Below are 27544 nucleotides of genomic sequence, written 5' to 3'. Positions count from 1 at the left end.
TAATGATTGGATGATTTTGGGATGTATATTATGGAGGTTTGTCTATGGTTTGAAAATGTTATGCAGGTTTGTGATTGGATAACAAATACAAATATCACTTAATTTTGCCTGGTTCTTACCGAAGGCATTTTCCCTTCGGTGATTACCAAAGGCATTTGCCCTTCGGTGATTACCGAAGGACAAAGGCCGTTGGTAATTGTTAATGACAAACAATTTACTAACAAAAAACCGGTCGTCGCTAATCCGTCAATAATAGGCATTACCAACGACTTTTTGGCGGTTTTCGACGGAGTAGGGTCATCAGCAATGCCTTTTTTTTTGTAGATGTGATTGTTAGTTTATCTTTTTTAAGGATGCGTTTTTTTATAAAAGTATTGAGAGGAAAAAAAGTTGGTGCCAAGGGTAAGTAAAATTAACTTAATTGCATTAAATTATCAATTAAACTGTATTATATTATACAAAAATAATATTTTATTGTTCATAATAAAAGTTGAATTATACAATTTTATATTTTAATTTTAAAAAATTAAATATCTAAAGTTGAAGTTGAGTAAACTACTTATTAACTTAAAATTATTTCGATTTAAACTTTTTACTTATTTAAGAATCTCTAAACTTGCAGTTTTGATTAGATGTTGTCGACTTTACCAAACTAAAACAGGTCGAGCATGACGAAGGTCAAGACGACCAAAAATTGATCAAATTTGATCGAGTTGGTCCTACTAAAGTTTGGTATAGTTAACAATATCTAAAGTAATATGCAACTTTAAAGACTCTTAAACAAGTAAAAAGTTTAAAACAAAGTAGTATTAAATTAATGAATAATTAACTAAATTTCAACTATAAAGATTGAACTTTTTAAAATTGAAATATAAGATGGTATAGTTCAGTTTTTATCGTAAACACTTAAATTTTTTTATATAATATAATACAATTAACTGACAGTTCAATGTAGTTAAGTTAATTTTATCATCCTTACTGAACATGCATATCACAAGAGATTAAATAGTATGAGTAAAACAAGATGATGTGAATACTCGCTTTCTCTTTTTCTAATGTTGTAAGAGTTTGAAATATTTTTTTTATGTTCAGTGAAATGCTATTCATTAGTAAGACACTTTAGTTTTGACTTTATAATGTTTTTTCTTACTATTTGAAAATATTCTTTACTTTTCAAGATTGTTTCTCATTCAAGACAATCAAATATCCCCTCATTATGCTAATGTAAAATCCAAGAAAGTGAAGTGGCCATAAAAATCACAGATCTTGAGGATTTTGTAGTAATTTAGTGTAACTATCTTGGTCTAAACTGAGTTGTGAGCGAAAAAGTTTGCCTTTTTAATTTTGTTGTAGGGATGGAGAAAAGTTATGTGCTTTCTTGGGTTTGGAAAGAAAAAGAAATGGTTGGGTTTGACTATGTGTGCATGGCTAGGGGCTGTGTAGGTGACTCTAATAACATTGAATCTACTAGTGCTAGTTGTGAAGGAAGAAAAGGAGAAAAGAGATGACGCTGCCAATGCCAACAGTGCCTCGAGTCACAAATAATATTGACAATATTAGAAGAAGGTGAGGATAGTGGCGGTTGTGATATTACAACGTTATTCTGGGTTCGTGTTGGTGTTCTTGTAGTAGCGTTCGATACTCAAAGTTGATGGTCATAACTCTAGTCTTGGAGCTCCCATTCTGCTCTGACGCTGAGGTGCTAGCGAAGGAGAGCCCCTTCAAAGTTGGTAATTTTTTTTTAAACCCTAATCTTCAATTTCCACCTTAGATTAATGGATCATATAACTCACAAATGTCTTTTGTCACATCATTACACTCTTTTGCCACATCACCACACAATTAACATAATGATCTTAAATGATACACATTAAACTGGATGAAATTGATATTCTTTTAAAAAATAAAGATCAATAACAATGAAAGTTAGGACAAACAAAATAATTAAACGAAAACTTATGTTTTAGATGATTCAAACTTAGAAAATAGTTAAACTTAACTAAATAGTAACTAAAAAAATTATTATTTTAATTTAAAAATAATTAATTTAAACAACCAATCACTCTAAAAATAAAACAATATGTCAATTATTTAATTTAATAAATACATATTTAACAAATAAAATTTATAAAAAAGGTGCACATCAAAACCGATAAACACATCTGATAATGATAATATAACACATGGGTTATATATATATATATATATAATTAAATTTATGTAAACGATCATTTAAAAAAGTCAAAGGATAAAATAGTTATTTTTGTTTAAAAATAGTTATTTAAATAATATAATTAAAAAATAGTTAAATTTGTAGACTTAAAGGAGAAAGAATTATAAGACAATTATTTTAATTTAAAAATAATTATTTAAAAACCATAAAATTGAACAAAAAAGTTTTGAAATTATCAAAATTCAGAATGATATATGTTTCGACCTTGGATTAATTGATCATTCAAATTGTTTGAAATATATTTTCATAAGAAATTTTAACGTTAAACGGTTAATAATTAATGGCACAGTAGATATAAATCACATATGGCTTTATCTTAAATTTATACTTTATCTTTAAATTAATTAACAATAAAATTAATGTATTTTAACTCATAATCGATTAATTTGTTTTATCGATTAATAATCAATCAAATTCGTTAATCCAAGTAATGATTAATTGTCTTATATGTGATTAATCGGATTTTCCTACGAGATATACTATATAATATAAACTTATTTGATTGGAAAAAAATCATGTAGATATAAAGATAATGGTATAAAGTATAGGCTATTGATATTATAAATTATACATACGAAGCTGAATATAAATTAAGATTAACATATATAAAAGTAAACATATAACGTAGTTTTTATTTATTTTTGTTACAGTCGCCTTACTCAAAATTGTTTACTCTTACAGTAGTTGTTTCCAGTTATGTTTTTGAGTCGTTGGAATTCCTCTTAAACCCTAATCCACAGGGTTTCGATTCGAAACGACAACATAATTTCTGCGAAGTCAGCCAGACGAATAGCTTCGACCTCTGATTCCTGTCTGCAACAGCTGTAGGTTTTTCATCCTTATTCGCTCTCCATTTTCCGTCGTTTTTTTTGTGAAATTTGTGATTGCTCGCAGAAGCGATCTTTCCAGGTGCAATGAATCCTGATAAGTTTCTTTGCTATCTTCTAGGTTTGCAGCGGCTAACCTAGGTTAAGCTTTTCGAGGAATAGTAAAATCCAATAATTGATGAACTTATTTGATTATTAATAATTCTCTTATTTTCTTTTGAACGATTTTCGATTAGACTTTGATAGAATTGAAGATTTCTGATTCTCTTACTTTCCTTTGAGTGAATGATACTGTTGGCTGTCTTCGATTAGGCTTTGATAGGATTGAATATACAAAACTATTTGCCTAGCGTGATTGATCTGTTTGAAGTGTTCAGGAACATTGTAACAATCGAGAGTTTGGTTCGTTTTTTGAAATCTCGGTGTCAGTTGAGAGTTCGAGATGATTTTGCTTGATGAAAGTTCCTGTAGATATATATGAACAGTGACTCTACATGTGTTAATTTTTTTTAACTGTTATGTTGTTACTCTGTCAAATGCTAAATATTCATGTTGTCTAAAAGGATTTCTTACCATCATGACATTATAATTTAGCAGTGTAATAAGCCTTCAAGATGCAAATTGTGGAAATTGCTCAGTAGAATGTATGGAAATTGACCCTTTGATTCCATGTTTCCTTAAACAGATATAAAAATGCCAAAAGTAAAGACAAATCGTGTTAAATACCCAGAGGGTTGGGAGTTAATTGAGCCTACACTCCGTGAACTCCAAGCAAAGATGAGGGAAGGTTGGAGATTTACATCATGTGCTTGCCTTACAAGATTATATTGTGTTCTATTAAATTAATAGTTTTATACCTTTTATGTGGCAGCTGAGAATGATCCACATGATGGCAAAAGAAAATGTGAGACATTGTGGCCAATATTTAAGATTGCACACCAGAAGAGCCGCTACATATTTGACCTCTACCATCGGAGAAAGGAAATTTCTAAAGAACTGTATGAATTCTGTCTAGATCAAGGATATGCTGACCGCAATCTAATTGCCAAATGGAAGAAGGTACCTAAAATATGTTTTTATTCTATTTTTTAAAAAGCTTTTGTTTTTTTATCTCTTTTTTCATTGGAGAAGAAACTTCATTGAAGTTCGACTAGAAGGAGGACGAGAAGTCCTTTAGTTGCCTAAAACTTAGAATTAAAATTAAGTCTCCCGAACAGATTTGGCTAAGTGTTCTCGAATAGGGCCAATAGCAGGGTGTAAGGTCTATGAGTTTACCACTAATCATGTTAACCATTGCCATATGAGAGGTCTTGCCCTTTTTAAGAGGTTTGGATTTTAAAACGGATATATCAGGTAGAAGCTTTTGAAGGTCAGGTGTGCGAGTATGAAATTGAAAGAAAGCTTTGTAGGAGAAGTACTGGAGGAGATATTATCCAAACTCTTCTATCTAACTTGGTTGAGGGAGAAATAGAATCAAGTAATAGTGTAAAACGAAATAGAATTGTAGTTCTCTATATTATCCATATCCAAATAGTTAATTAAAGTCCCTTTGTAAATAGTAATTTATTTTCTTAGTTGGATTAGAAGTGGCTACTAGGAAAACTTTGCAATCAGATAGATGAAACATGCAGGAAAAGCCTCTGAAAAAAGACCATTGCCCATCTCAAGCTCCTCTCGAAAAACTTTAATAAGGATACCCTCACCTAAACTATAGTAATATATTCCTCGAAAATAAATTTCGAGTTCCAACATCTACCAAGCTGTGCTACTCATTTACTTAGCATTTTATTGCTCATCAATGAAAATGCCTCATGGTTTTATGAGTCTTTGGGTCATTTATGACTGTTTTGATTAAGCAAGAGATAGCAAGGGAAAGTAGCCAAACAGATCCGGACAAGGACAATCAAGTCCAAGCAGGTCACTACAGAAAAATTGATTAATTACCATGCAAAGAAATATCTTGGTGGCTTACAAAACCAAACAATCAGTCGTTAAACTGAAGATTGGGGATCACTACGACCAGTTGACTCCCCACTATTATTTGAACTGTGATTTAGGCTCAAACTTTATAACAACTTAAGTAGCAATTTAGATGCATCTACAAATCCATATTCTCCTTCTATAAGGAAACTTTTCAACCAAGAACCTTCTCTGGCCCTACTCCCTCTTAAACTATCCAAATCCATCTTGATAACAAAACTCCCTCATTTTTCTGGCGTCGTGAAACACCTCTTAAGCAATAAAAACGTCTGCAATATTTCTTCTTGCAATAAAATATCTGATTTTCGATAATGTTAGTTGCTAAGTGTATGCCCATTCTCATTTAAAATCTGGTGGTGAAATTAGAAACACCAATGATCAGTGTTCATGCTGGTTTATGATTCATAACCAATCAATATTGACGAACTTGTTTACTATGCCTAGATTCATTATATCCCTGGCATTGATTATTATTGAAGGCTTAATCATATCTTTAGTTTTAGGCTTCTTTAGCATTTATGTGTATAGTAGAAAATAGGTTATCTTGTATACATGACATTCACTGGTATAGCAGCCGTCCTGCTGCACTGTTTTGGGTTGCATTGGATGCTTGCATTTCTCTCACTTTTAACCATGATTTTGTCATTTGTAAACTTGTTTTAAAAAAGATCTGGTGTCTGTTTCAAACAGAATTTTGTGATTAAACACAATTTTAATGTGAGATACATTCAGCTTTTGTTCAGATGGGTTAAATTTTTACATAAACCACATTGCTTCAAACTGGCTTTTAATCAAAATCAACTTTATGAAGTCAAAATTGTCCAAAATTAAGTCTGAACTCATTTTCAGTCTGATATTGATATTGAGTATTTGTGAAATGAGAAAATATGTTAATGCTGGACTCATTTGTGCCCTCTTGAAGATGTTAATTGTTTTAAAGTGTTTGATACTCAGCCAAAACAATATTATCGTAATACTGGTACTTGATTTTATTTCTTCTATGTTGGACGTTGAGTACCTAAATCGTGTTTCTGGTCCGAATTGCAGCCTGGTTATGAACGTCTATGCTGCCTGAGGTGCATGCAGCCACGCGACCACAATTTTGCCACCACTTGTGTTTGCAGAGTTCCCAAGCAACTTAGGGAGGAAAAGGTCATAGAGTGTGTTCATTGTGGATGCAAGGGTTGTGCAAGTGGAGACTGATTGGACATCATTTCTTGTATTTGTGTCAGTGGAGGGTTTCGTAGTTCTAATTTCGTGTAGCCTTATTTTCTGTTGTCCGAAACTCGGATGGGACACAACCTCTCCAGGTGTATTGCTGTCTACTACATGAATGTTATGTATTGGAGATATTTGTTATCTGTCTAGTTCAAAATCTGACTTAGTTTTGTGTCTCTTCTTTATTAGCCTAACATGGTGTACTCTTGCTGGATACTTCACAACTTAAAACAATGAGCTTAAATTATTATGCTTAACTTCTAATGTTGTACTTAACTTAGAACAATCGAACAAAGGGTAATATTGTACTTAACTTCTAATGTCGTTTCTTGTGGTAAGATTTGATTTAAACTGCTTAAATTATTATTATTGTTATTGTTGATGTTGTCTCGTGTAAATTATTTTGAGGAAAAAACACAATGTTGAAGCATTATCTTGAAGTAAATAGTTTTTGTTGCGATCCATTTTCCGTCAACTTATCGATAATTTAATCTTTTAACGAAGATATATGATGTATACGTTGATCTATTTGACAGTATAAAATATTAACAGCATGTTACCTTATACATTATTTTGTAACTTTCTAAGAGATGAGATTTGTTGCAATTTAAAAAAAATGGTTAACAAGTGTATAAAAAATGCGTGTCGATTTTTTAAATTGCCCTGAAATTATGTTTTTGTTAACCTAGAAAAGAAATTTAAAAGGAAACACGTAAAATACTAAAAGAACAAAACTGGACAGCTTCCCTAGGGACAAAGTACCCCGAACATATATGGTTGTAATCTTGTATACAATTCAACACAGATTTGCTTCCCGAAGAGTGCTTCACTTCACACGTCCATATTTTTCCATAAATTTTCTTATCAAAGTGATCTCATACAGTAATGATGAGTCTATTTTACTGTTTTTGAATTAAAATAACAAGCGCCTCGCTAATTAATATGTATTTTTACTGTTTAATTAATGTGTTTTATTTTTGGCTAAATGATGTGTTTGGATTTTTTCCTACTTAATTCATTTTGTTCTCTAGCCTTTAAAAGAAGTTAGTTTAGTTTTTTGTTTGTTAAAAGAAATTCAACTTAGTCTTTTTCCATTTATTTCATAACGTGAAATGACACGTCATTGATTGATATGATTTTATCTATATCTCACATGTCTAAATATTATTGATAATATTGGAGTTAAAGGTGTTTAAACATTGCAGTTTATTTAAATACAAATATTAAATTTTAAAATATCAGATTTAATTCTTCTTATTTACAAAGTAAGAAAAGTTGAACATCAAAACTAAATATGAGGAGAACAAAAAAACAGTTTGATGTAATTGTGTGTAAAAGAACATAGCAATTTGAAATAAGTATATTTGAACTTGTGTTCGCATAAGCGGAATGCACTGTTCAAGATAGAACGCGAGGATGAATTTGTAAGATAGATCGTGTTCATTCAGTTGATATATGAAGATGAAATTATGCTCATTTACGAGATATAATTTTTTTTATCTCCTTATTATCACACTCGAATTTGCAGTGATTTTCATTAAAATGTCATGTTTGCTTTCAATTAGAGGAAAAATAACACGTAAAAAATGAAGGAACTGGTCTATGGTTGATGTTAATGGGGTTGATGGATAAAGATGAAGAAAATAGTGGTTGAAGACGAAGATTAAAGATGCAGAAGCCACCAAACCATTTTAAGTTAAAGAGAATCGTATTTGGTTCCACCTCAAGCAACAAAAGTGGATGGGGTTGTATTCGGTTCTCCTGGTGTGTATTTGGTTCTCCCTTCTTCTGTATTCGATTTCATTATGTGTATTCGGTTCATACCTCCGTGATATTTGATTCCATCTCTATGGTATTTGATTCTTCCTTCGTGTATTCCCTCGTGCATAATACTTTTACATTTTAAAAATTAAATTATATTATTTTGTCTCCTTATAAACTTTTTTACAATTATATATAACATTAACAATTATCATTTTATATTATTTTTATAACTATGAACATTTTGGTAATCTTTAATTTATACCAATTAAACAATATTTTTTATCTATCACATCGGTCAAATTCTACACTAATTTTCACAAACTTTACTTCAAAATATACTCCAATCATCTAAAGTGAACACACCCTAAATTTACCGATGTAAACTTGATAAAAATACTTATGCATTCGAAAGCTAAATACAGTGGAAATCGGTAACCATTTTCTACACAAACTTTATGAATTTTGCAAATTCATGATCCTTTCAACTTTTTTTCGACTTGTTTTTTATTACCATATCATCTTGCAAATTCATAAAAAAAAAACTCAACTTATATAGGATAAAAAAAACTCAACTTATATAAGATTAATATATACTATATAGTAATGTTTATAATTGTTCCGGACAGTGGGGTCAAGAATCATTCCTCTACACTTAATTACTAGTTTTCCTACATTATTTCCAATTTTGGTTATTGTTGTTTTTAATGATTTAGTCTTCGGACTGAGCAGTTATGTACCTACAGAGACAAAACGTTCAAGTTAGTTACTGAATCCAATCAGTTATTATGACACAATATTAATTTCATAATAAATGCAATCACATACCTCTTTATTTTACTTCTATATTCATAATTTTCGAAATAAACTTTTAATTAAGATTGACTAAATTACACTTCAATAGCTTATAAACATGTTTAACTATTAGGTTTATGTTCATTATTTCGATATCTAATACAAAACTATGATATATGAAAATGAGAATCAATCGGTCCACGTTATCTCAACTTTTAAAAAATGACAATTTTCATGAGTTAACCGATCAGTTAGATAAAAAATGCTATGACCCGATGATTATACATGAAAATAAACTCTTTCAAGGTTTTTAAATTGGGAGTTATTCCCATTGTTTGCAAAATCACATTCTCTCCATAGTCAAATAAAAAAACACCTTAATCTTCTAATATGAAAATAATCTTTTTTTCTTTATGCATTCCTATTTTTAATCCACTTCCATTAGAGTGAAATAATTACAAGGATATTTTTCTTTAACAAAATTTAGAATAACAACTTAAAAAACGTAGCAAAAATAGAGATCACATTAGATGTGATTTTGAAGTTTACTTTTACTTATATCACGGATCTATTAAACACACTTTAACAATTAAATAATAATTCTTTTTATAAATACTAATGAAATACATGTGCATAACATTGTCTTAACCTTTTCATTATGATAACATCAAATAAAAGAAATTATTTTTTATCATAATTACTAAAATAATTTTTATTATAATTATTAAATATATATATTTTTTTAAAATTTTATATAAAATATGCCCTTAAAAATAATTATAATTTTTTTATTATAGGTAGTTTTTATTATAAAATTTTAAAAACCAATTACAAAATATAAAAGAAAAAATAATAAAATAAGTTGTATTAAAAAGACTATAATTATTAAAAAGACTGTATTAAGAGAGTTTTTGACTATATATCCCAAACTGAATATAAATTAACACATATAAAAATAAACCTATAACTTAGTCTTTATTTATTTTTATTACATTCTCCATCGTTTACTCTTACTGTGGTTTTTGCTAGTTATGTTGCTGAGTCTTTGCAATTTCTCATAAACCCTAATTCACAGGGTTTCGATTCGGAACGACAACAAAATCTCTGCAAAGTTAGCCAGACGAATAGCTTCGAACTTTGATTCGTGTCTGCAACCGCTGTAAGTTTTTCATCCCTATTCGCGCTCCATTTTCGTCGTATTTGTGAATTTTGTGTTTGCTCGCAAGAGCGATCTATCCAGGTGCAATGAATCTTGATAAGTTTCGCCGCAGAACGATATTCGTCGTTTTTTTCTGTTAGACTTTGATAGAATTGAAGATTTCTGATATTATTTCCTTTGGATGAATGATATTATTGGCTGTCATCGATTGGGCTATAATAGGATTGAAGATACAAAACTATTTGCCTAGCGTGATTGATCTGTGCGAAGTGTTCAGGGACATTGTAACATTCGACAGTTCGTTTCGTTTTTTGAAATTCCAGTGTCAGTTCAGAGTTCGAGATGATTTTTGCATGAGGAAAGATATACACGAGCAGCGATTCCACATGTGTTATTTTTTTTTTCTGTCATTATTTTTACTTGCAAACCATCTCGTTGAGCCTCTCTGTTTGCATATTTTTCTTATACGATTAGGAAAATAAGGGCTTTTGGTTTATAGCATAGCACTATGCTCGAAATGGAAACTGAAACTGGAGAGTGCACAGTTACTGAGTAGAGGTTAAAAGGATAAAATGTGCCCAAAAATATGAATAATTAATTTTTCTTTCTCTAATGGCTGCCTTCTATCGTTCTCTTTTTTTTTCCTGACATGGCATAATAACAGTTAGAATGCAAGCTTTTCTTGATGACCGTTAGCATTTAATAGAACTAGGAAGCAAAGGTATAACTCTGTCAAATGCTACGTTGTTGGGAAAGTATTCATGTTTTCTACAAGGTTTTATTACCATGTATCACAAAGACATTATAATTTAGCAATGTAATAAGCCTTCAAGATGCAATTTCTTTTTTGCTGATTGATGCTTCCATTTCTTCTTTGCAGGGACTGTTTGTGTTAAATGGCCAATAATTCTCAGCCCTCTAGCATGCAGGTAGTGTATTTCTCTCTCAATACCTACCATGAATCTTGTTACGATGAAATATTTGTTTGTTAACTTGTGGTGATCGTGTCTAGTGACGTACTTGCTTTGATTATGGGAATGTCAAATGGTGATACAAGCAATAGCTCGAGTCTTAATGTCTGACTTATTTTTTTGTGTTTTCTCTGCTGGGGTTCATGCTGTCTTTACTTTTGTGGAAAATGATGCTTTTTAATTTTCAATTTTTTCTTCAACTCTCTCTCCCAGTGTGTCTGATGGTTGGGTCCCCAAAGTTTTGGTTCATCCTTATTTTTGCAGATTTTATTGTATTCTTCATGATATTGACCACAATTTCTTGATCTCAAAATAAGAATCTATCATAATTTTTCCATCACTCTTGTGTCTTTCGTCTGCAGTTTCGGCCAGTCATTCAAGCTCAGCAAGGGCAACAATTTGTTCCTATGAATTCACAACAATTTGGACCCGCAGGACATGCTATTCCTTCTTCAAATGTGGGAATGCCTGTCATTCAAGGTCAACAGTTGCAATATTCTCAACAAATGCAGCAATTGACTCCAAGACCAATGCAGCCTGGTCATCTTGCTCCTTCATCACAACCTATACCCATGCCATATGTTCAGACAAACAGACCAATGTCATCTATCCCACCTCATTCGCAAACTGTTCCCCCTTTAAGCAATCATATGCCTGGCTTACCTGTTTCTGGAGCACCTCCTCATTCTTCATATTCTGTATGTGCTGCCTTACTTTTTAAAGCTTTATTGTTATAGTTGATTGCTAGGTTTCTCCTGAGTTACTTAGTACCTTCTACACTCTAACATCATTGTACCTTTTCAGTTCACACCATCATATGGTCAGCAGCATGATAATGCAAATGCATTGGCTCAATACCAGCATCCACCTCAAATGCTTGCTCCTCCTGGTGGTCAACCTTGGCCGTCATCTGCATCTCAGAGTGTTGCACCTTCTACATCTGTTCAGCCGGCTGGGTTGCAATCATCTGGAGCTACATTGACTGACGCGGTAAGTGTTTTATTAATACTTATTTTTCAATGCCTAGTACTAACTTTGTGTTCATTATATAGAAATTTCCACCAGAGTTCAAATGCTTTTGTTTATACAAGCTTTACTTATATATGACAGTTTGTTGGAATTCCAATGTTGGGGTTCCCTTTTCTTACGCTTCTTATATTGTAGTTGTTATTTACATGACTATGGCATCAACTGTTTCCCATTTGATGGTAATTTTTCCATTGTCGGTGTTGTACTATGTTTCCCCTTGTAGGTGTGTGCTATACATTGTTAATCCTACACCAGTGTAGAGAGGCCACCACCAAAACGCTAGTGGGATGGTTGCTGTTGTGAAGTCTTGAAAACCATGCACAAAATTTATAGTTTTATATCATACATATATAAAGGCTGTAAAAGAGAAAAATATGCAAAATTAATTAGTAAATTAATAAATAAGAGGTGTGGGAGAGATTAAGAACATAGTTTTGAAAATATCTGACAAAAAGGAATTGGAGAAGAAAGGTAATTGAGAGAAGTGGGAAGCTAAAAAGAGGAACAGGTAATGGCTGAATGTTCATATAAAAAAAGGGAAGTTATTGTGGGGGACAAAAGACTGAATGGCGGCACAAAATTTATAAACCCAAAATTGAAAACAAAATCTTTTAAGAGAAAAGTAAAACAAAACTTTAAAACAGGCGGATTCATCCGCTGAGTCATGGAAAAGGGTTTAACCCAGAAGTTGAAACTGTGGCTACTTGCTTGTGTAGCCACCAGAATTTTTCCACAAAACATAGTCACATCTGCTGCAATAGCAAAGCCACCCTGCACCAATGCAATGATTCATGTGTGATCGAAATGGATGAGTGCTATTTGCTTCCATACAATGTGTGTTAGTCCGAATTTTAAAGAAAGAATTAGGAATATTTTTATTCAGTTCATTATCTCTGTATGTTCCTTAATTTTATGGAGGTTAAGCAAATCTGCGAGATGTGATCCTTATATTGCATGCCTCTGGATTTTGGATTGTCCAAATACAGCTGCATGAATTATATGCTATTGGTAATTAGTAAACAGGCACATGAGGAAATTTATTATGTCACATTACATAAATTTGGTATTATGACAAAATCCCACAATTGTAACACTTATTTTATATTTTATTTTATTTAGTAAATACTGAACCAAGGTTCATCCAGAGCATAAAGCTCCTACAGGCTACATCATGTCGTACTGGAGCGCAGACTTTCTGCCTGAAACATCAGAATGCTGCATGCACAAAGTATCTCCCTGTTTCCTAACTCTATTGTACTGTACAAACTGCCATATTCCCTAACAATAACTGTCTTATAGCAGTTATTGTACTCTACTCTTTACATTCTAAAAATTATCATACAAAAATTGACTTACTCATAGCAATAACTTCCTTATAGCAGTTATTGCACTCTATGTTCTGAGAATCATCGTCATGTTGACTGCCGTACTCCTAACAATAACTGTCTCATGGCAGTTATTGCTCTTTGTTCATACCTGGTGTAAATTCTCCAAATCAGTGGTCTGGTTGAACTTGTATTCTCGCTTGCCTTTCATTTTCTTCTGTCTCTGGGTCTAGGTATCCATCATGGAATATGTTGTAAAAGAATAGTGATGATGCCTTATATTAAATGTGATACAATGAATTACATTTCTTCTCTATAAATAAAATATTATTTGTTATATTATGATTTCTGAGAAATTTGAGCTTATTATTGCAATTCTCAGTGTTTTATTCTGATCAATTTTAGGTAACTAATGCTACTAACCAGCAATCCTTATCTGATTGGCAAGAGCACACTTCTGCAGATGGGAGAAGGTATTGGTGAACATAATCATGTTCTACTTTGCTAGCAAAAACTAAATATCTTGTATATTTGTCATTAACTATTTTTGGAAATAATCTATTTGTCTTGTGTTTTTTTGATTTACAATTTTTAGAATCATAATTAGAAGTTATTGTTTTCTCAAATTAACCAGATATTACTACAACAAGAGGACAAGGCAATCAAGTTGGGAGAAACCTTTGGAATTGATGTCACCTATTGAGGTGAGTGGTTTTAATAATTTGTCGATGTTCTTGTGAATGTCACTTTTTATTACTGTGGAACATGCTTTGAAAGTGTAATGTGGTCAATCAAACTGGTATCTTATATGGATGTTGGTCATTTATACAATGTTTTCAATGATCATAGAAGGTTTATGGTGCGAATATCCTTTTATGTGCATGTGCTTCCACTGATTTGTAGATGTCATGGCAAGTCAGGAGAAATTTTAACAACTGCTCTATATGGTCACTATGAAGGCGGGTTAGCACTTTCTCAAGGCAGGCAACAGTTTGCTATTTACAATCTTATTTTTTCTTAAAACATAAAATGTGAGATTGTTGTATAGATGTGGTTCTGCAATACCATTACTTGTTGGTTGACCGGACCCTTCCCATCCCATTCCTCCAGTAATTTTGTAGGGTTTTCTTTGTGGTGTCTTTTATCAATTGTATCTTTTGCATGTTTATTTTCTGTTCTTACATACACACACACACACACACAAGAAGAGATACAAGCTTTATGCTTTCCTTTTCTTTGCCCGCTTCACTTTTTACAATCTTGTGGTGGCTTCTGCATTGCACTGGGGTCTGCTTACATATTTGTGTATAGGAATGTGCAACTTCTGCTTTATTGTATTATTTATTGTAATTTGTTAGTTGTGGCAATAATATCACTTAACAATTTTCAGGGATGTTTTCTTTCCTTTATTTGTTTAGTTTCCACCTATAGTTTCTTGTCACTGCATGTGGTTAATTATCATAACCTTGATACCTGATCTTTCTTGGGTGGTATAATTTTAGCATTTTCAAATCCCACTAATTCTGCTGGATGTGACAGAGAGCTGATGCATCGACTGTTTGGAAAGAATTCACTTCTTCAGATGGAAAAAAGTGTGTTTTCTCTCCTATTGTTTGACATCTTTTTTATGCGTCTTTCTTTGTCATTAATATGTAATGATTTATATTTTGGCTTTGACTTCTTTCAGGTATTATTACAATAAGGTTACTCAACAATCAACGTGGTCAATACCAGAGGAACTTCAGGTTTGTTAGTAATGATTACATGCTTATATTTGTATTTCTTTTTAATTTTCTTCACTTCAACTTTTTTATTTTTCTCATCTCAAATTGAAATATTTTCTTTCAGTTGGCTCGGGAGCAGGCACAAAAAGCTGCAAACCAGGGAATGCAGTCAGAAACAAGTGATACACCCAATGTTGTTGTCTCATCAATTGCAACATCAACAGCAGCTAATGCAGCTAGCTTGAACCCTTCTTTGACATCAAATGGGCCTGCTTCCAGCCCATCTTCTGTCATACCAATTGCATCAACCGATTCTCAGCAGTTGGTTTCTGGATTATTAGGGACCTCTGTTTCACACTCTGCAGTTACCTCAAGCACCACAGGTGTTGAACCAAGCAGTGCGGGAACTACAAGTGCTGTGCCTGTAGTAGTTACAGGAAGCTCAGGACTACCTGAGAACTCACCTCAACTATCCAAAATGCCACCCATGTATAGACCTCTGTTCTGCATGTTCATTTTTTTCCCTCTTGTGTGGTTGAGTTGTAGTTTTCCAATAATGACTTGTGTATTGAAAATTTTCTGCAGTGTCGAAAATCAAGCATCTCAAGATTTTGCTTCTGCAAATGGATCTTCTCCTCAAAATATTGAGGTAATTATTGTAATTGATGGGGCTTGTTTTTATCATTAATTAACATGCACATATTCTTATGCTCTGTTTGCTAGATTGAAGAAATGAACTGGAAGTGAAAAGAAAGTAAGAAAGAGAGTACAAAAAGAGTGAAAATAGATGTTGTTTGGTAGTAAGGAAGGAAACAGGTGAAAGAGAATGGACATAGAGATTTCTATATTGAAGAAAAGTAAAAAATAAAAATAAGCGGATTTTTAAAATATTTAATTTTGAAAATTATATTTTTATTAATATTCTTTACTTATTCTTATTCATTCGTTGGTGATATTTTTTTTATTTATAATTCATTATTAATATTTATTTATTTATTATTATTTTTATTTACAAGATATTAGTATTTATTAAATCAAAAACTATATAAATGCCTCCATAATTGACTATCTTTGTGGAACCTAAAAATTCAGCCTTTACTTAATTTGCAACATAATTGTTTATGTTGGCTTGTGATAGTTTCCAAACTTTTCTACTCTTCCTTTTTGTATGAATTAAGTTTATGCTACTCTGTAATTAATTTGTCATGAAAATTTTATTACATTTGAAAATTGTTTTCAAAACCAAAACAGCATAAACACCCGATAGATGTTTTTTCATTCTCCCATTTTGTGGTCTTAGCTCTAGGGTGTGCCTCGTCTAGAGTGCTGCTGCACGTGGTGGTGAAATACAGGCATGGTGGGTCTGCCTGTTTTCTTGGCACTAAATACTGAAAACAGTTTTTGAAAATAGAAATCAAACATAGTCCAGTCTCTTAAATTTTACAACGAGTGTGATGGAATTTTTTGTGTTTTCCATGGTCTGTTTCCTTCCTATATCCGGAAAATATTTGATGTTTTTGAAAACCAAAAATATTGTTTGACGAGAGTAATGTTTGAAAACTGTTTACAAAACCAATGTCTCTTTGTAAGTTATCACAAACAGGAAACCCAAAAATTTCTGTTTCGGTTTTAAGAATGAAAACTACAACCTCCATGACTGCTAATCGTATGGTGACTGCCATTGCCTACTATTTGAAAGTTGTTAAGTAACTGCAGTGAAATTGTGGCCAATCAGTTTTCTGCCATTGCTGCAGTTTAACATTGATCATCATTGATAATAGAAAGCTCGTGGGAGACAATCTCATTCATTTGTTGTCCAATTAAGAATCTGTATTTAGTCTACTGATTTTTTTCTTGCAACTCTTGCAGGAAGCTAAAAAAGCATTGGCTGAGGTTGGGAAAAATAATGTGATTCCATCTGAGGAGAAAACCATTGATGATGAAACCTTGGTATACGCAAATAAGTTGGTAAGAATTCATATAATGCAAATTCTTTTATTAATAATCTTTAAAGAGATCTTATTTTTTTTCTATCCTTATATATAATGCCACATAATTTATTTACTCTTTTAGGAAGCAAAAAATGCATTTAAAGCACTGCTGGAATCTGTGAATGTTCAGTCTGATTGGACCTGGGAACAGGTAGATGGTCTTCCTTTCATTTTTCCACTTTTTTTTTTGTCTGTGATGCAAATGCTAATTTTTAGTTTTTAATTGTAATTCAGGCAATGAGAGAAATCATCAATGACAAAAGATATAATGCCCTGAAAACACTTGGTGAGCGAAAACAAGCCTTTAATGAGGTGAGAAGCAAGCCTCACAAGCAAATTCTATGCACTATCTTGAAGTTGATGTTTAAGTTTGCATCAATCAAGCAATTCAGTTGCGCGACATAGTTGCTATCATTTTCAATGATTTTGTAACGGTTCTGTCTGGCTTTGTAACATTGAATCAATTTAATCTTTCTTCAGTATTTGGGCCAAAGGAAGAAGCTTGAGGCTGAAGAGAGACGGATGAAGCAGAAAAGAGCCCGTGAAGAATTCACAAAGATGTTGGAAGTATGTTGAATATAATACCTGATTAATTAGTTCTTTATTAGTTAACTACTTAACTCTGCATATTATCCTTTCAGGAGTGCAAGGAACTTACATCCTCCATGAGATGGAGGTATGTTTCTGCATGTTTGGGTAACAATTTGTTTTTAGTTGGTCTCCTTACGTTGAAATAGTCCAACTTAAATTTTCTAATTAATTATTTACTGTAATCAGCAAAGCCATTAGTATGTTTGAAAATGACGAACGATATAATGCTGTTGAAAGACCAAGAGACCGAGAAGATTTATTTGAAAGCTACATGGTGGAACTTGAGAGGAAGGTGAGAATGTTACATTTTTCTTCTTCGTGAACCTTTGAGGTCATGACACACCATTTAAATGTAGATCTTGTGCCCAAGAAAGCTGCATACAATTTTTTCTTGAGTTGTGAATTTTTTTTACATGTACTTTTGAGGAAAAAATTGTTTTATTTGGTGGGTAGTGGACCTTGTGGTAGCTAAGTGGATTTTATTGTCATTTGGTCACATCATAGCACTTAAAATTTTGGTTTGTGTTTCTATTTCATAATGTAGGGAATAATTTGAATTGTATTATTGGCTTTAGTAAATACATTGAAAAGCTTAGCTTAGTTTAGCATCGATCAAGCTTGCATCTTTCCATCTTATTCAAAAGCCATTTTTTTGCTTTTAAACACAATTTAAGGGGACTTGTGGTTTTGTAATTTGTTCACATGTTTTTCAGTGTGTTGTAGGTTTTTATTTGACCGCCTTTTGTCAGGAACTTTGACTTTGTATGCAGTTTATGGTTGCTTTATTTTATTGTGTGTTACATGGCATGGAGGACAAGTATATTAGATATGTATCATTATTGTAATTAAAATTATGATTTGAATGCAATTTAAGGGGACTTGTGGTTTTGTAAGTTGTTCACATGTTTTTCAGTGCGTTGTAGGTTTTTATTTGACCGCCTTTTGTCAGGAACCATGACTTTGTATGCAGTTTATGGTTGCTTTATTTTCTTGTGTTACATGGCATGGAGGACAAGTATATTAGATATGTATCATTATTGTAATTAAAATTATGATTAAAGAACCACTCTGTGTAATTCATGTGAGAAGAAACTAAAAATAGAATGAAGTGAACAAATGGATTGTAGAGACTTATAATCAGAACTGAAATTCACTCGTTAGTTCTCCGCTGTTGAACATGGATTCAAGAAACAGAGGGAATGCAGTTATTACATAAATTGAGCTTTAAACTATTCAAGGTGCCTATCCTGTTCCTTTTAAAACTTTATTTAGTTTAATTTCTCATACCTCAATCACTAAACTCTAACCCCTTTCCATTCCCAAAACTACATCTTCCCTATGTCCTAAATTTCATGATAGGAAAAATGATAGCTATTTTGATGTGGAATGTTGTTGTCATAGGCTTGGTTGTTTTCTTCGATGGAGATTATAATTCTGTGTTGAAGGGGCAAGATACTAATATGGTTTTCAAGTACATTGTTGACTACTGAAAAGTTAGTTATATGTTACAAAAGCATAACATTCTTTGATAACATTAAAAAGAAATAGAGCACTTAATATTTATGCTAGAATTTAATGTCCGAGCATTTCTATTACATCAAGCAAACAGCGACCCAATGACTGAAAATAGTTTTATCAACTACATTTCGATTTAAAAATTATATAAGCCACATTCGTAATAACTAGAATAATTTGAAAACCTCAGTGATTAGGCACATTGCTGCACTGAAGTCCAAGCTCATTCCCGAAATAAGTAAGAACTAAAAACAAAATGGAAAAAAGGCTATTGCTCTGATGTTATCCAGCATGTAATCTCCTTAAAGTCTTGGGAGTCCAAATTGCATGCTGAGTGTTTGATTGTCACCATTCTCTCAGGAGTTTGATGTTGTAAAGTTGTTGCTAGCACTAACATAAGATCCAAATTCCTTATGCCCTAAGTGTGAATTAAGTACAAGGAAAGAATCATAGAACCTCTTTCTAGTCTCATTTTGTTAATTGGAACTACGAAATCTGGGGCGGGTACCTGTCTATTGCTGTAAGTGAGGGGTGGATGCTTATAATGTTGACAAGTGGTTTGCTTATTCTGGAATACTGTTTCTATTTGTTCCGAAGAGTGTACAGCAGGCAACTGGGGAGAGTGAATTCTTGTTTAAGAATAAAATATAGCAATGAGATGGTGGCGAGTCAACTCCCAATTTTAATTCAAGTTGCTCTTTAAAATTGAAACGCTAAAATTTGCATAGGTGTATTTCAAATTTTATTTTATGACATTCTTAATGTTATATATACTGTGAAAAATTTAGGAGAAGGAAAATGCGGCAGAGGAACACCGGCGGAATATAGCAGAATATAGAAAATTTCTGGAGTCATGTGATTATGTGAAGGTGCACTTTTTAAATATGAAGTTCATTTTGGTTGTTTTGGTTGCTATGTCCTTGAACCATTTCCTTACTATTTGTATTTCATTTTAGGTGAATAGTCATTGGCGTAAAATCCAAGATCGGTTAGAGGATGATGATAGATACTTGCGACTTGAAAAAATTGATCGCTTGCTAGTTTTTCAGGTATATTGTCTTTTAGTTGGTCATCTATGATGGATCTATGAACTGAGATTGACTTTGGCAGGACTATATTCGGGACTTGGAGAAAGAAGAAGAGGAACAAAGAAGAATACAGAAGGTATAGCTTAAGTGTATGATTAGTGGTTATGATTTAGTCAATATGCTTGTATGTATGTGTGCTTATGATTGGGATATAGGACCGAGTCCGTCGGGGTGAAAGGAAAAACCGTGATGCATTTCGCAAGTTGCTTGAAGAACATGTTGCTACTGGATTTCTTACTGCTAAAACTCAATGGCGAGAATATTGCTTGAAGGTAAATGAATTGTTACAATGGAAGATGGAATAACATGGAAAGAAAAATAAGGTATGTTTTCCTCTTTATGTAGGTCAGGGATTTACCTCAATATCAAGCTGTTGCATCAAATACACTGGGTTCCACCCCAAAAGATTTGTTTGAGGATGTTGCAGAGGATCTTGAGAAACAGGTTATCAAATTTGTTCTAGTAATTTCTTTTAAATGTTGATGATGCATTTGTTATTGATGTGCATAAAGGTTTAGGTGGTCTGGGTTTTGTTGATTTTAGTCTAGTTTTTAACCCAACCTAATTAAATTTTATTGAGTTGGGTTGGGTTGAGTTTGTCTTTTTAGTTAGCAACCCAATCCGAATATATTTTGGTTAAATAATTAAAAAAGTATGACCACTTCTATAACTTTTAACGAAAAGAAAAACCTCAGAATCAATACTTTTAACCCTTTTAATCTTTGTAAGGTATGGAATACTTAAAACATAAATATTAACTATAATTCTTAAAATACCAAGATTTCAAAACAATAATCATAAATCTATTTACAACTCATTAAAAGTGGTCCTAAGAAAGGATGTAAGGAATAAAATATTTACTCTTAACATTTGTGATATGAAAATTTAGTCTTAATAGTCATAAAACAATATTTCATATGATCAACTATATAATTATTTACTCTGTAGCAAAATTATTAGATAAATAATATTTATTATGTAATTTGGTTGAGTTCAGTGGATTTGAAACTTATAAACCCATTACCCAAATCAAATTGGACGCACTAAATGAAACCAAACCAACTTAATGACATAATCCAATCCTCAAGATGTAATTGGGTTGAGTTGAGCATGTTTGTAGGTTGGGAATAACCTGCTTACACATCTGGTTTTGATTTTGGAAACTAGAAGGGTATTGTTAGGTTGTGCTGTTGGATTATTGTTATTTTAGTCAATCATTCAATAGGCAATATCTCGGGTGAAATTCCATTTTGACTAAATCCTACCATGTTTAGTTGATTAATTCCGAGTATTCCAGCAAGGCAATAGGAAAGAAAGTAAATTCTCTCCATTTGTATTTAGAGTATTTTTTGCTGACTTAAAGTAATTTAAAATAAATTCAAGGAGCTAAGAGCACTTATAAATTTTAAATTTAGTGTCATTATTGAAGATTTCTGGGATGACATGAATTTAAGTAATGAAGTACTAAATTGTTAGTATTATGATATCTATTTAGTAATTCCTAGTTGTCAACCTAGAGTATTATAGTAACTCTTCGCGTTCTTGTGTGGAGAAAGTGATTTCTGAATTATCTATTTTTGACATTATTTTTATACAGTATCATGAAGACAAGACACTCATAAAAGATACAATTAAGTCAGGCAAGGTAGGCATCACAAAGATCTTCAGTACGTTTTATGTGTAACCTGTTTGATGACAAACCATGCTTACCCAAGTTTTCTGTCTCATTCAAATAGATCATTGTGGTGACTACATCAGTATTTGAGGAGTTTAAGGCTGCTGTGTTGGAAGATGCTGCATGCCAAACAATATCTGACATCAATTTAAAGGTTGATTTCAATTGTAATCTTTCATTTGATTTTATTTCTTGCTTTGAAAATATAAATTATGTGATGCGTGGGAGTCAGTAGTTATCCAAATAAGTAACAATACCTGTTATTACAGTGTAAGGCAATATCAGGACCTCATTATTTGCTTTTGACGTTCTTATTAACTTTTGCTGTTATAGAAAATTGAAAGACAATTTTTTAAGCTCAATTTTATATATCTATGATGGCTGAGTTTTTGTTGCGGTAGTTTCACCACCTTTTGGTTAATTTTGTATATTATTTTGAGGCTCTTTTTTGCAGGTTAGTGATATGGAATTAAATTTATTGTGAAATGTAAAATCTTTAGTTATAGGTTTTGAGCTTGTAAATTCAATTTAAAATTTATTTTCTCATTCTATCAATTGTGATATGCATCTCCTTATGATGCTTATGATTATCTTCAATAGCATGGGGCCCCTTGTTCATGCTGGAAAAAATCTCTATTAATAGTTTGCTGTTAACCAGATGTTTGATGTTGTTTATGCCTTTGCAACATGGATTATCAGAATTAGGCAATTTGCTTCTCTTTTGTAGCTTATATTTGAGGAGTTGTTAGATAGAGCTAAAGAGAAGGAGGAGAAAGAAGTCAAGAAGCGCCAACGCCTTGCTGATGACTTTACTAATCTGTTATACACATTCAAGGTAAACTAAGATTCTACCAGTGCTGATTTATGTTTTACATTGTTTGACTGGATAAATTAATAGTAAGCATTATATTTTACTTTTTAAGGATATTACTACTTCCTCAAAATGGGAGGATTGCAAGTCACTTTTTGAGGAGACTCAAGAGTACAGGTGTGTTTAGTTTTTTTGTTTCATGTACCCCTAGAAATTGTTCCTAGTACAGTAGTGTGTCCACGATGAACGGCATTTTGTTTGATGTTTTACCATCCTGTTCTTATCCATAGGTCAATTGGGGACGAAAGCTATAGTAGAGAAATTTTTGAGGAATACATCACATACTTAAAGGAAAAAGCAAAAGAGAAGGAACGTAAGCGTGAAGAGGAGAAGGTGCATGATTTTATTTGTCTCAGGTTTTCGTTGTTATTTTTTATGTGGAAAATATACTTTTAAATAAAGTGTAGTATTGTGTGATGGAGCTTGTTAACTTTTACTCATGGGCACTGTAGAGCTTTAACAAAGCATTCATATGTTAGCTTCATCCTAATCTTAAATTCAAACTGGTAACATCTTAAATATAAATTTATAAGAATAATATCCTTATCTTCATCTAAATATCCCCAGTATTTCAAACAGTACAAAAATTCCTAAAATCTTAAATTATTATTCTAATTACAGATCTTTAGATTTGTATTTTCAGTAGGTTCCATCATAGTAGCATCTGTACTATTTTCCAAGACAATCTGCTATCATAAGCTTCACCTTTCAAGTTTTTATTGTATTGGAATGGTCTTGTTTTGTCATTGAAATTGCCCTGATATTTGCAATTTGATTTTAGATGAGATATTGAATCGTATGTCCACTTTTAATAGTGGACGTGTGCGGTCCTGAAGGTGAAAATCAATCAACGAAAGAAAACTGTTTTTTATTTCTTTTACACCTTTGTTCTTGGATTGCCCTTGGTTTTTCTTTACCAATTTTCTACTCATAATAATATTGCGGTTTTCTACAATGGTGTGAATATCTTTTTGTGAAGCTTTTGTATTTCCTTGCACCTTATAACAAATCGAGCTTGGCGGGAAACTGCATTGATATTCATTATTGTTTGTAATTTAGTGTTTATATCGGAATGATATTTAACATTATAAATAATTGTTGCAGTTCAAAAAGGAGAAAGAAAGGGAGGAGAAACGGAAGGAGAAGGAGAAAAAAGAAAAAGATAGAGAACGAGAAAAGGATAAGTCAAAGGAACGCCATAGGAAGGATGAAACAGATAGTGATCAAGACATGGCTGACGTCCATGGTTACAAAGAGGAGAAGAAAAAAGAAAAGGAGAAGGAAAGGAAGCATCGGAAAAGGCACCAGAGCAGTATAGATGACGTGGATTCGGAAAAGGAAGATAAGGAAGAATCTAAAAAATCACGAAGGCATGGCAGTGAACGCAAGAAGTCAAGGAAGGTATGAACTGATTTTCAATTTCTATTGAGTTAAATCTTCATCATTTATGTTTTACGCTTCAGGAATAGGCATCTGAAATGTGTGAGCATATTCTTGCAGCATGCAAACTCTCCTGAATCAGACAATGAAAACCGGCACAGACGACACAAGAGGGAGCACTGGGATGTATCTAGGAAATCTGGGGGTCATGAGGAACTTGAAGACGGAGAGCTCGGCGACGATGTTGAAAACTAATTGTTCTTTCCTAACCCTTTCGCAGTTATGAGATGGAAAACTTCACCTCCATCTTTAAAGAATATTCAATTTCTTTGTCAAAATCTTCACCATGTATGAATTTAGAATCCTCGATTGTAAAGAGATCTTTTAGTCCTCGTTATAGTTTCGACAATTTTATAGCCGCGGAATTTGTACCAAGACTACTGAGTACTACTGCAAATGCAAATTTAAATTTAAATTAAATGTATCATAAACTTTAGTTTGTATGCTCAATGTCTGCAGATGATTTGTGAATAAATGTTGAATCGTTAGAGATCCTATAGATTTAATTGTCTTCTGTTAAGAGCTTGCGTATATGAAGTCTTTTTTTACCACAACAATTAAAATCTGCAGACATCAAATGTGGTATGTTTATAATGCAAATATTTAACTTGTCTACTGACGTGAACTGAGGCTGTTAATCCCGAATTCGATTATAAATAAAGCTTGGTTACTTTTCAAAACTTTTTTCGATTCGTATAGATTTTGGTTTTAACACATTTCACCATTGATGCCAAGTTGTGATAAAACGTATTTTTAAAAGGGAAAAAACCAAGTGATAATAGGTAGAAAATATCATGCGATATTACTCTTCCGGTTGTCAAATAGGAAAGTAGCCGAGTTATGATCAAAAACCGAATTCAGAAGGAGGAGTTTTGAGTGTGTCAGGTGCAAGACATTTGAAGAAATGTTACGTATTTGGTGTCGAAGTTGCAGTAATTTCTATTACAATTTCATTGAGGATGTTATCTAAAATTGAATCGGTGATCTCAATGCTGATGTCGTTGACGTGGGGTTCGAACTTTTTCCATTCCACGATTGAATTCAAGTAATCCAAAGTCAATAAGTAAGTAAGGTTTGCTCCACCTACAGCTACAGCTTGTTGGTCCCATTTGTTTGTTCTCTGACGAAGGAGCTTTCCAATCTGTAGAGGCCCCATAAATTGTCTGTAACCTCTCTTTCTGTCGTCTTCTGTTGGAAGGGTTATGGCAATATCTTTCACGCAATCAAACAGCATCTTCTTTATCCTACGCAACACCCTTTTAGATTTCAATTTCTCAGAAACATCATCAGTCCCACGAAGAACAACCCTAGTACTTGCACAGTTCCCTTTCTTCTTTGTCTCCTCCACTAGACCACCCCACCTACCAGCTGCTGATAACAACGACTTCCCTCTGATTTTCTTTGGCAGAAGAATATCACCACTACTCTGTATTCTCTGTTGCATTCTCCTAATATCCTCAATCACTGTTCCATCACCACATTTAATAATCTTATCTCATTCGTACAATCTTATAAAACCATTCTATAATAAGCTACCATTCTGACTAATCTTGACACATTATCTCCGGAAAAGAGTTAATTAAATTCTGTTAGGAGTCACGTAAATTCTGGTTTTTAAAAAGGCCAAATAAAACAACTTACCATTTGGAGCTCTTGGTACATGAATCTTTCTCAGTAATTCATGACCACCTTCTATGAATCTCTGCCGCTGCCTTCTGTTTCTAGTAAGAGCAACAAAACCAGTTAATAATTTTTTCTAACGTAAGAAACTGAGGTTACTAAAATATTTAAGAATTTGAGTCCTACCTCTGCTGCGGTACCATGTTGTATAAAGTGCGGGAATAAAACAAGTGCTGCTGTTTATGTGAGAACAGGGAGGTTCCCTCTTCACCAATATCTTGGCATGAACTGAACATAGTAAATCTGGTATCTGACGAAAACTGAAGAATATGATCGAGCCGGGTATGTTGAAGGACACCTTCATGTTTGTTTCTCTGGTCATACTCATGAACTTTGGTTAGAAAACTTTCGGTTTCTTTGGGGAAAGAAAGCTTCTTATACAGGGCTTTTAGGACATAGAAAAAACCCTTCTTTTTTGGTTTGTCTGAAGTGTTGGTTGAATCTCCATCATTGGAGCTCCACCTGTTGGAATAGTCTCTTTCTGAAAGGTAAAGCTCTAAGATGAAAGGTTCTTGTTCGTCATTGAGAAACTCTGCTAGTCTTTTGTGTGGTTTGAGTGTTGGTGAGGCCATTTGAGGTGTAAAGGAAGGAGTAGAAGATTTTGCAGTTAAAATGAGGATAGAGAGCAGAGCCATATAAGAAGCTTCTGAGCCTCTGCTACCACACAGATAGATAGGATACAAATTCTTAATTACAATCTTAATCCAACCATATACCATTCTTCAAACTCTTCAACTCCAATTTTAGGCTACTATTATTTTTAATCCAACAAATTTTACTAATATTTTATACTTACATCATATTTTTTAATTTTATTCTTTTTATAAATACAAAAGTTAATTTTTTTAAGGATCAAAATATCTCTAAAATAAATTATGTAGTTGTGCAAGTGGTGCAAAAAATCATTATTCTTTAAATTAACATATAATAATGTCAAAAGTTTGAATTATTACACTCTGAGTGTGGTTTGTTGCACACATTTATTATATATTAAAACTTTAAGTAAATAATAATATAAAATCATTTTATCTTAAAGTTTTGGCTTGTGAGTTTTCTTTGTCCTGTTCTGTCTCTAGATTACGATCAAGATCTACTATTATATGAAACTTATATATATATATATATATATATATATATATATATATATATATATATATATATATATATATATATATATATATATATATATATATATATATATATATAATATTTTACATCAGTAATCTTTCTTAAAATTTGTTATATAATTTTGAACTTTTTTACATGTTACAGCATTATTTTTATATATATCTTTATTTTCAATTTCAATTAATAATATAATTAAAAAAATTCTCAAAGTATAATTTATTTCACTAACGTTTGAAAATAGAAAAAATTTCATTACATTAATTTTGGGTTCACAATAAATTTAAAACAATAAAAATTACATAATAATAAATATTTAATTTATATTTTCTCATAACCAATGGCTAAATATGTTTCAATGAATTTGCTTGAAATTATGGATAAACTTAACTTTAATGTATATATACACGTGCTCTTTTATCAAGTATATTTTAAAGTCATATCAATGATTTCTAATTATTAAAGTGATTGATACATCAGTTGTAAACTATAATAAAAATTGCCACAGTTAATTCATATTTTCAACAATTACAGTACAATATTATA

The 27544-nt window shown here is 32.2% G+C and overlaps 3 protein-coding genes across 6 annotated transcripts; 2 read left to right on the top strand and 1 right to left on the bottom strand.

The window, feature by feature from the left end:
- Positions 1-2851: 2851 nt before the first annotated feature.
- On the top strand, positions 2852-6424 carry LOC108336376 (protein BUD31 homolog 2). 2 transcript variants are annotated; one of them, XM_017572806.2, is made up of 5 exons: positions 2877-3057; positions 3182-3201; positions 3746-3847; positions 3932-4119; positions 6088-6424. In XM_017572806.2, exons 3-5 carry the CDS (start codon positions 3754-3756, stop codon positions 6241-6243), a joined length of 438 nt encoding a protein of 145 aa, XP_017428295.1. In that variant the 5' UTR covers positions 2877-3057; positions 3182-3201; positions 3746-3753; the 3' UTR covers positions 6244-6424. The 2 variants fall into 2 exon arrangements, with proteins under 2 accessions (XP_017428294.1, XP_017428295.1); XM_017572805.2 differs by lacking the exon at positions 3182-3201 and having other exon boundaries at positions 2852-3057.
- Positions 6425-9800: 3376 nt separating this feature from the next.
- Positions 9801-24692, top strand: LOC108338178 (pre-mRNA-processing protein 40A). Of its 2 annotated transcripts, XM_017574924.2 has the most exons (28): positions 9801-9973; positions 10854-10902; positions 11307-11642; positions 11749-11934; positions 13704-13771; positions 13933-14002; positions 14838-14890; positions 14986-15043; positions 15147-15511; positions 15608-15671; positions 16892-16990; positions 17096-17164; positions 17248-17325; positions 17494-17580; positions 17655-17689; positions 17791-17896; positions 19908-19988; positions 20076-20168; positions 20230-20283; positions 20363-20479; positions 20553-20651; positions 21805-21852; positions 21944-22036; positions 22610-22717; positions 22806-22870; positions 22984-23086; positions 23858-24154; positions 24254-24692. In XM_017574924.2, the coding sequence occupies exons 2-28, from the start codon at positions 10870-10872 to the stop codon at positions 24386-24388; spliced, it is 3000 nt and encodes a 999-aa protein (XP_017430413.1). In that variant the 5' UTR covers positions 9801-9973; positions 10854-10869; the 3' UTR covers positions 24389-24692. The 2 variants fall into 2 exon arrangements, with proteins under 2 accessions (XP_017430413.1, XP_052736483.1); XM_052880523.1 differs by lacking the exons at positions 9801-9973; positions 10854-10902; positions 11307-11642 and adding an exon at positions 13093-13201 and having other exon boundaries at positions 11802-11934.
- Positions 24693-25088: 396 nt separating this feature from the next.
- LOC108337655 (uncharacterized) lies at positions 25089-26551 on the bottom strand. 2 transcript variants are annotated; one of them, XM_017574225.2, is made up of 3 exons: positions 26000-26551; positions 25835-25908; positions 25089-25657 (listed from the first exon to the last, which is right to left on the bottom strand). In XM_017574225.2, the coding sequence occupies exons 1-3, from the start codon at positions 26506-26508 to the stop codon at positions 25101-25103; spliced, it is 1140 nt and encodes a 379-aa protein (XP_017429714.1). In that variant the 5' UTR covers positions 26509-26551; the 3' UTR covers positions 25089-25100. The 2 variants fall into 2 exon arrangements, with proteins under 2 accessions (XP_017429714.1, XP_017429713.1); XM_017574224.2 differs by having other exon boundaries at positions 25835-25914; positions 26000-26550.
- Between the last annotated feature and the right edge of the window lie 993 nt (positions 26552-27544).

Source organism: Vigna angularis, chromosome 7 (assembly GCF_016808095.1).
Source record: "Vigna angularis cultivar LongXiaoDou No.4 chromosome 7, ASM1680809v1, whole genome shotgun sequence".
NCBI lineage: Eukaryota > Viridiplantae > Streptophyta > Magnoliopsida > Fabales > Fabaceae > Vigna > Vigna angularis.
This window is presented reverse-complemented; position numbering and strand designations above follow the sequence as displayed.